The 9,555-nt window shown below is 60.3% G+C and overlaps 1 protein-coding gene across 1 annotated transcript; it reads left to right on the top strand.

Annotated features, from left to right (window-relative positions):
* The first annotated feature begins 242 nt into the window (after positions 1-242).
* Positions 243-9,342, top strand: ZNF687 (zinc finger protein 687). Its single transcript, XM_082834170.1, has 9 exons — positions 243-329; positions 3,721-5,840; positions 5,990-6,168; positions 6,587-6,763; positions 6,858-7,020; positions 7,164-7,496; positions 7,621-7,733; positions 7,928-8,069; positions 8,213-9,342. The coding sequence occupies exons 2-9, from the start codon at positions 3,738-3,740 to the stop codon at positions 8,708-8,710; spliced, it is 3,708 nt and encodes a 1,235-aa protein (XP_082690296.1). The 5' UTR covers positions 243-329; positions 3,721-3,737; the 3' UTR covers positions 8,711-9,342.
* Positions 9,343-9,555: the final 213 nt, after the last annotated feature.

Below are 9,555 nucleotides of genomic sequence, written 5' to 3'. Positions count from 1 at the left end.
AAGCTTCTCCAGAAGGACTAGGCTTCTTGCCCAATGAGGCTGGGAAGCCTGTGCGTAGCTGTTTCCGAGCGGCAGTACTTAAGGCCAACCCAGTACGGAGCTGGGCGGGGCGCAGTACTGAACGACGGGGGTATTGGCCAATGGCGAGTGCGAAAGCGGGCAGCCCAGACCTGGAACGCGAAGGGAGCTGAGGGAGGGGGAGGCTGAACGGGAGAGAAGCAGGAAGTAGCGGCGGTCGTGGGGAGGGCGGCGGCGGCGGCGGCGGCGGCGGCAGCGACTGGAGCAGGGAAGAGACCGCCGGGTCTCGGCCCGCACTGGGAGCGGAACAAGTAAGCGTGCCTGGGGTAAATACCCGCCTTTGGCCCCGCCCCCTGGGGGGGCGGGTAAATACCCCCACCCCTCCCCCACTTGGTCAACTACCCCCTCTCCGCGCCGCTCCCCAGGATGGCTTCTACCGGGGCCCCGACGTCGCCCCCATTCCTTGGGGCACGTGGGCGAAACTCCTAGCCTGTTGAAAGCACAGCCCCTAGCAGGGTAAACGTGGAGGGGCGTCGGGGTCCCCAACTCCTGGCGCCCCCAGCCCGAGAGGCGTCCGAAGCGCGGCCCGGGGACTGGAAGCTGCGGGATGTCGCGACCTAAAATGGTGTCCGTGTCCGGGGGTGGGGGCGGGGGAACTGGGCCAGGCCGGAGCGGAGCCTGCACCCCGACTGGGCACGGGTCAGCGTCCGGGCCCGGACGGGACCCAGGCTCGTGCCCCAGGCCGCGGCGTGCCTTCCGATTCCTCCCCAGTCTTGAGAGAGCCTCGGGAGCCCTCGGGGGGAGGAGGCTGCGCAGGGAGGGAGGGGAGGAGGTCGGAGTTGGGACGGACCCCGGCTGGAGAGCTGCGAGTCTGGCAAAAACTGTCCCCTCCCCACTACTCTCTACACTTCCCTGCTCCGGTGTAGTCTTGGGCCGGGAGGTGCTGCGCGGCAGCTCCCCGAGGGCCTGGCCTGGCCAAGGCCCGTCCTTCCCTTAGCACGCTGGTGAGAGCTAGAAAAGCGCGGCGCGCCTCAATTTCCCCTCTGGCTTCTCCCATGTACACCCCGCCCCCTTTCCGCAACCCTGGACATGCTCCCCGCGCCGGTCCTCGGCAGATGGCAGGGGCTTAATTCCGGCCGCTGCCCAGCTTGGCGGCAGCCTAATCGCCCCCGGCCGCCGGCCCCTCGCCCTCCTGTGCGCAGCAGGCCCCGGGCCAGGGAAAGGGACGCGGAGCCCCCACCCGACCCAGGCCAGTTCACCCTCTTCCTGTTCAGCCCCTTCCTTTGGCTTTTAGGGAAGAACAGGGGGAAGGAGGGGGGCTGGAGCCCAAGAGACAGGGCGCAGCAGCCGCAGAAAGGCCTGAGCCGTGGGGCGGGGAAGCCTCTTCGGCCTTGAGCTGCGCTTCTTGATCTACTGTCTGCTCCTGGCTCTCCGATGACCTCTAAGTCACTTGGACGCCAAAGGGGAGTTGCTTGGGGGAGGCAAGTTTGCAGATGTTTTCTCATAGTCCCCACTGATCTGTGCTCCACCAGCCCACTTTTCTGAGGGCCTGAGCGGAAGGTAGCTCTGGTCTCTCGCGGTCGGGAGGGAGCCGGCCAGGGGAGGGCCCTAGCGATCCAGCTGGGCAGAGGCAAGGGGTGGAGGGCTTTGTTTAAACCCAGATCCTGTAAATTAAGTAGAGGGGGATGAGAGGAGCACTCCCCTTTCGTTCTTCCTCTAGTTGGTACCCTCTCCCTCCACCCCCATCTTGGTCCCAGCAATGCCAGCTGCCACCTGCTGGGACTATCTCCAGTTACAGTCTAAAGGCTGGAAAGAGGTGAGAGAATTGGCCCTGGGAAATGGCTTGCCTTGAGGGCAGGGAATGTGGAGGGAAAGAGACTTTTTCAGTTGCTTCTTCCTAGGTATAGAAACACTTGTGGGGAGAAATGGGTAAGGAACACACCTGGGTCCCCCACAAGCTCTAGGCTGGCCTTGTTGGTTTAGTGCCACATAAGTCTTGTGGGACCTTTTTTTTTTTTTGTACTGGGACAAATGGGGGTTGGGTGAGACTTCCTGGGCCACTGTTGCCAAGGGAAAATGAAAAGGGTGAGGAGTGTGAGTTGGGGATAAACTGGGGTGAGGAGCTCAGAGCAGAAATGACAGGGGTGAGGGGCCTGGCTTTTCCCGGTTGAGGCAGCTGTGCTGGATAAGCTCATGCCCTGGAGTTTCAGCCCTGAGAGAGCAAGATGGGGAAGGAGGGAGGGAGGGAAGGAGGAGGGGTTGGCTAGGAGGGGGCCAGGCACTCTTGGGAAGGTAGGTGAGCGAGCAGCAGGTGTTTGTGACAGGAGAGGCCTAGGCTGGGGCCCTTGTGACCAGACTGCTGTTATGGTTTTCCCGTTTCTTCTCTTTGTCTCTTTCTGTTCCTGTGTCTTATTCTTTCCATCTTGGTCTCTTGGGTAACTTCCCTGAGCCCACTTTGCCCTGTTAACCAAGCTAGATCTCCAGGTGCCAGTAATGACCCCAAGTGGCCCAGACTTGAGCTTACATGACCCCTGACTCTTGTCTCTGACCCCAGCCCTAGATTTCCAGTGCTTATTCCCTCCCAGCTTCTCTTCGGCCTGGCATATCCTTGTTGTCCTAGCTGTAATAATAAATCATACTCTGGGTTCTGGCTCTCATGTTTGTGATTCATGTCATGCTCAGAACAACCCTATGATATATATAGATTACTTGTCCGCTCTTTCAGACAGCAAAAGTAAGGCGGTAGAGTAACTTGCTTGTACAGCAGGCCACTGATAAGGCTGGAACTAGAATCAGTTCTTACATCTTGTCTTAAGTCACATGCCCCTTTGTACACATGGCCTTTCAGATCTCTGTGGACCCCCAGAAGATCCATGAAGAATATGAATGGATCCCATGCTGCCATGAATGAGCCCTTAAACTTAGAGCATCACGTACATCCTCCTCCTTAATAGTAGTATTGACTAATTGATCCTGTGCTGGGCACAGGAGGGGTTGAAGTGGTTTCAACTAAGATGCTCACTGAACTCCCTCAGTCTCTACTCCCTTATCTCTTATCTGTATTTTTTTTTTAAGATTTATTTATTTTATTTATTTTTGGCTGCGTCAGGTCTTAGTTGCGGCATGTGGGATCTTCGTTGAGGCATGTATCTTTCGTTGCAGTGTGTGGGCTTCTCTCTAGTTGTGGCACGCAGGCTCCAGGGTGCGTGGGCTCTGTAGTTGTGGTGCGCGGGTTCCAGAAAACGTGGGCTCTGCAGTTTGCGGCCTGCAGGCTCTCTAGTTGAGGCGTACAAGTTCAGTATTTGTGGCGCGCGGGCTTAGTTGCCCCCACGGCATGTGGGATCTTAGTTCCCTGACCAGGGATCAAACCCGCGTCCCCTGCGTTGGAAGGTGGATTCTTTACCACTGGACCACCAGGGAAGTCCCTTTTGTCTGTATTTCTGAGAAGTCTCTTTTCCTTTGCTTTCTCTGGATTTTGGTGTCCTCCCTGGAAAGTGCATACTACATTCCTTTCAATTTTAGGGTTTGGTAAAACAGGTGCCTCCACCAGCTCTCTAGGATTTGCACTATGGTGGAGGTGTACCCAAGTCAGAGTGTGTGTGGGTTCTGAGAGTGGATGAATTTGGAGGTCTTGAGGGAGGAGGTCCAGCGTTCCTGCTTCCAGAGGTCTCAGTTTGTCTCTCTTTTTCCTGTTTTCCTCAGGTCTGGGACCTGTTGCCATGGGGGACATGAAGACCCCTGATTTTGATGACCTCCTTGCTGCCTTTGACATCCCCGACATTGATGCAAATGAAGCCATACACTCTGGGCCAGAAGAAAATGAGGGGCCAGGAGGCCCAGGGAAGCCAGAACCCATTATAGGAGGTGAATCTGGAGAAGCAACAGCAGCAGCTGCCGGGGATGGCCCTGGCTTGCCCGCCCAGGCCTCTGACCATGGCATGCCACTGCCAGACGTCTCAGCAGTCAGCGTCATTGTCAAGAACACTGTGTGTCCTGAGCAGTCGGAGTCCCTGGCTGGGAGTTCAGGAGGGGAAGGGGCCCGGGCTGGGGGAGTGACTAAGGAAGGGTCTGTGGGACCTCGTCTGATGCAAAATGGTTTTGGGGGCCCTGAGCCATCCCTTCCAGGAACCCCACACTCTCCAGCTCCTCCCAGTGGGGGTACCTGGAAAGAAAAATCCATGGAAGGCAAAGCTCCCCTGGACCTCTTTGCTCATTTTGGGCCTGAGCCAGGGGAGCACCCTGATCCCCTTCCTCCCTCTGCGCCCTCCCCACCTCGGGAAGGGGCCATGACCCCACCTCCTTTCTCCTCTCCCTTTGAGCTGGCCCGGGAGAATGGCCCAGCCCTGCTGCCCCCTGGTTCTCCCCCACTGCTGGGGGCCTTGAAGCAGGAAAGCTGCAGCCCTCTTCATCCCCAGAGCCTCCCAGGCTCAGGCTCTAGCCCTGAGGCCACAGTCGTCCCTGCCAGTGTCTCCCCTTCCCGGGTTGCAGGGGTGTCCTTCTTCAAGAAGTCTCCAGGGCACCAGAGCCCTCTTGCCTCCCCTAAAGTGCCCAGCTCTCAGCCCCTAAAGGAAGAAGAGGATGAGGGACCAGTGGACAAGTCTCCCCCGGGAAGTCCCCAGAGTCCCTCTAGTGGAGCCGAGGCTGCAGATGAGGACAGCAATGACTCCCCTGCCTCCTCCAGCTCCTCTAGGCCCCTCAAGGTACGGATTAAGACCATTAAAACATCCTGCGGGAATATCACAAGGACTGTAACCCGGGTCCCCTCAGACCCTGATCCCCCTGCCCCCTTGCCTGAAGGGGGCTTCCTGGCAGAGGCTAGCCTCCTCAAGCTGTCCCCCGCAACCCCGACCCCTGAGGGTCCAAAGGTGGTGAGTGTCCAGCTGGGTGATGGCACAAGGCTAAAGGGCACCGTGCTGCCCGTGGCCACCATCCAGAACGCAAGCACTGCCATGCTGATGGCAGCCAGTGTGGCCCGCAAAGCCGTGGTTCTGCCTGGAGGCACTGCCCCCAGCCCTAAGACGATGGCTAAGAATGTGCTGGGTCTGGTGCCCCAAGCGCTGCCCAAGGCTGAGGGGAGGGCAGGGCTGGGGGCCGGGGGGCAGAAGGTGAACGGTGCCTCGGTGGTGATGGTGCAGCCCTCTAAGCCGGCCACCGGGCCGGGGGCAGGGGGTGGCACGGTGATCTCACGGACCCAGTCCAGCCTGGTGGAGGCCTTCAACAAGATCCTCAACAGCAAGAACCTGCTGCCTGCCTACCGGCCAAACCTGAGTCCACCGGCTGAGGCCGGGCTGGCCCTGCCGCCCACGGGCTACCGCTGCCTCGAGTGTGGGGACGCCTTCTCGTTGGAGAAGAGCCTGGCGCGACACTATGACCGCCGGAGCATGCGCATCGAGGTCACCTGCAACCACTGTGCCCGCCGCCTAGTCTTCTTCAACAAGTGCAGCCTGCTGCTGCATGCCCGTGAGCACAAGGACAAGGGGCTCGTCATGCAGTGCTCACACCTGGTCATGAGGCCGGTGGCCCTGGACCAGATGGTGGGGCAGCCGGACATCACGCCCCTGCTGGCTGTCCCACCTGCCCTCGGACCTCCAGCCTTGCCTGCCTTGGGCAAGGGTGACGGGGCCGTCACCTCCTCCGCCGTAACTGCAGTTGCCGCTGAGGCCCCTGTGCTGCCACTCTCAGCCGAGCCACCTGCCGCCCCTGCCACCTCTGCTTACACCTGCTTCCGCTGCCTGGAGTGCAAGGAGCAGTGCCGGGACAAGGCCGGCATGGCTGCCCACTTCCAGCAGCTCGGGCCCCCCGCCTCTGGCGCCACCAGCAATGTGAGTTACTTTTCCCAGCCCCTCCCTGGGATGGGGACAGCCAGATGCCATGGGGACAGGATCTAGGCAGGTGTGGGGGCTTGGTTAGGAGAAGGAATGGGGGACAGGCCACTCCTCACAGACTCACCTGGTTTCAACTCCCTCGACAGGTGTGCCCAACTTGCCCCATGATGCTCCCCAATCGCTGCAGCTTCAGCGCCCACCAGCGCATGCATAAGAACCGACCTCCCCACGTCTGCCCTGAGTGTGGAGGCAACTTTCTCCAAGCCAATTTTCAGACCCACCTCCGGGAGGCCTGTCTGCATTTCTCTCGCCGCGTAGGATACAGGTGCCTCCCATCTCTCCTCCCCATAGTCCCTCAACACTTTTCCTCCTGTACTTGGTGGTCTCGTGGCTCCTGGGACCAGCCTTTCAGATGGCCTCACAGAGGTGAGCCCCATCTCTCCTGTTGAATCACTCAGCCCCAGTGTGTTAGCAAACGCAGCCAGGGCGCTCTCTGCCTTCCCTTCGTTCCCCACGGAGAGGGAGCAGGCGGGGCCCCCTCCGGAGCATCAGCTCTGCCTTTCTGCCCTGCAGGCCTCCCTTGGGGAACTGGGTGCTGCAGCTCCCTCTGTCCTCCAGTTGCCTGGGTTCCACCGCTGATTAACTCCTTAGAGTCCACCCAGCCCCTGTGAATGAGTGTGGGGTTGGAGGTGGCCGTGGAGATGCCCGCAGCTCACCACGGTGCCTCCTACTTACTCCCCAAGGTGCCCCAGCTGTGCAGTGGTGTTTGGGGGTGTGAACTCCATCAAGTCCCACATCCAGACGTCACACTGCGAGGTTTTCCACAAGTGCCCCATCTGCCCCATGGCCTTCAAGTCTGCACCCAGCGCCCACGCCCACCTCTACACCCAGCATCCTAGCTTCCACACGCAGCAGGCCAAGTGAGACCTGGGGAGGGAGCGTGAGGAGGGGCGGGTGGAGGGGGTTGGGCCTCAATGGGGCAGGACGTCTGCACTGTCTTCTCCACCCGCCCAGGATGATCTACAAGTGCGCCATGTGTGACACAGTCTTCACTCACAAACCCCTCCTCTCCTCGCACTTCGACCAGCACTTGCTGCCCCAGCGTGTCAGCGTCTTTAAGTGCCCATCTTGTCCTCTGCTTTTTGCCCAAAAAAGGACCATGCTGGAACATCTCAAGGTACAGGGGTCGAGGGATGGAGGCGGGGTTGCCCAGCTGTGTTGACCGGGGACCCCTCCGGAAGTGGGAGCAGGGGAGGAGCCAGGACTCTGGCAAAGCCAGGTCCTCCCCCACACCAGCCATCCCCCCTTGTCTCCTCACAGAACACACATCAGTCTGGGCGCTCGGGGGAGGAGACTCCTGGGAAAGGGGCCGGGGGTGCCCTTCTGACCCCCAAGACTGAGCCTGAGGAGCTGGCTGTGTCTCGGGGAGGAGCAGCTGCCCCTACTGAGGAGTCTTCTTCATCCTCAGAAGAGGAAGAACTGCCCAGCTCCCCTGAGCCTCCTCGCCCAACCAAACGGCCCCGGCGAGAACTGGGGAGCAAAGGCGTCAAGGGCGGGGGTGGGGGCCCTGGAGGCTGGACCTGTGGCCTTTGTCACTCCTGGTTCCCTGAGCGTGACGAGTATGTGGGTCACATGAAGAAGGAGCATGGCAAGGTGAGTGGGGTGCCCCTGGGGAGCAAGATGGGCTGGAGGGGCAGCATTGGGATTGACCTGTGTGGCAGTGGAGATGGGGTGCTGCATGGATCCTGGCTGAGACCCCCAACCCCTGCTCTCCTAGTCAGTGAAGAAGTTTCCCTGCCGCCTGTGTGAGCGCTCCTTCTGCTCCGCCCCCAGCCTGAGGCGCCACGTCAGGGTCAATCACGAGGGTATCAAGCGAGTTTACCCATGCAGGTAACCCTTACCCCCTGGCCCCCTTCCTCTTTTCTGTCCGGCAGGGTGCCCCCAACCCTGGTTCCCCAAAGTACCTTCCCACCTGCCTCTTAGGTCTGAGTGGACTGACGGTTGAGGCCTCCCTCTGCTCAAGCCACGAGCCTTGGTCTTTGGGCTGTGGCGCTGGAGCCCACCCCGCCCGCTCTCCCCTTTAGGTATTGCACAGAGGGAAAACGCACCTTCAGCAGCCGCCTGATCCTGGAGAAACACGTCCAGGTCCGGCACGGCTTGCCGCTCGGGGCCCAGTCCCCTGGCCGGGGGAACGCCCTGGCTCGGGGCCCTGGTGCCAGAGCCCAGGTAGGCAGAGGCCCACCCTGCTGCATGAGGGCTGTGGGAGCAGGAGCCTGCGCGGTTATAGCCGAGGCCTCAGGAAGCTGGGCAGGGGTGCCAGGGACGGTGGGGGGTGACGGGAGGCCCGGTTTCTTCACTCTCTTCTCCAGGGGCCAGGACGGAAACGCCGCCAGTCCTCTGACTCTTGCAGTGAGGAGCCTGACAGCACGACACCTCCAGCCAAGTCCCCCAGGGGCGGCCCCGGGGCGGGAGGCCACGGCCCCCTGCGCTACCGGAGCAGCAGCTCAGCGGAGCAGAGCCTCATGGCCGGGTTGAGGGTGGATGGCGGTGCCCAGCAGTGCCTCGACTGCGGCTTGTGTTTCGCCTCCCCTGGCTCCCTCAGCCGGCACCGTTTCATCAGCCACAAGAAGAAACGGGGTGTGGGGAGTGCCAGTGCCCTGGGCCTCGGGGATGGGGAGGAAGAAACTGCCCCTCCTTCCAGGTCTGACCCAGAGGGGGGAGATTCACCCTTGCCAGCTTCTGGAGGCCCACTGACATGTAAGGTCTGTGGCAAGAGCTGTGACAGCCCTCTCAACCTCAAGACCCATTTCCGCACACACGGCATGGCGTTCATCAGGGCTCGGCAAGGGGGCAGTGGGGACAACTAGGGCCCAGGCCTGGACTCACTAGCCCCTCCCTCTTCCTTGGGAGCCTGGGTCACTGCTGCTGCCTGGTCCCTGGGCTGGGGAGTTCCATTAGAATTCATGTTTTGTTCAACTCCTGTCCCACTAACCCCCAAGGACAAGCTTTTGAGAATGGTAGTTATTTGAGGTTCCTGCCTTGGGTTTGGCCCTTGGGTCCTAGTAGAGTGGGTCCTCCATTCCTTCTTTCTGAGCCCAACACTAATTATTTTCTTGCTGCAGCCCCCCCCCCCCCATGTGGGACGGGGAGGGTGGGAGGACGGGAAGGCCCAATGCTGGGGTGGTCAGGGGCACTCTCCTTAACCCCTGTGGGCACAGATGGCAGCCCTGGCCTCACCCTAGTGCCCCCCCGAGACTCCCTGGCACTCAAGCCCTCCACCCCTGCAGTGCCTTTCACTTATCTTTTTTTTTTTTTTCCCCCAGAAATCCGGGGCGGGGTGGGGGGAGGTTGGTGGAGACGAGTCCTGTCTAGGGGTGGTCCCAGGGAGAGGAGGGGACAGGCTCTCAGGAATCCTTTATTCTTGTAGTAATAATAATACTAACAGTGGGGGAAAGGGGAAGGAGAAAACCAGACCATTAAAACTGCTCGTGGTTTAATCCCCATTCAAGCTCCTCTTTTTATGTGACTTAGACAATGTGGACGTGTCTGGGAGGGGGTGAGTGACAAAGCTGGGAAGGCCCTTCTTCAGGGAAGTGGTGGTATTGACTGAGACAGGCAGGGAAAAAGCAATCTTCCTCCACTTCGTTCTGTGTGGCGCCTTTTGTATCCTGGACAGAGGCATCTGTTCACTCCCTACCCCTGAAAAAAAATA

Source organism: Leucopleurus acutus, assembly GCF_964270905.1.
Source record: "Leucopleurus acutus genome assembly, chromosome: 2".
Lineage (NCBI taxonomy): Eukaryota > Metazoa > Chordata > Mammalia > Artiodactyla > Delphinidae > Leucopleurus > Leucopleurus acutus.
Note: the sequence above shows the minus strand (reverse complement) of the source record. Positions and strands in the feature narration are given on the sequence as shown.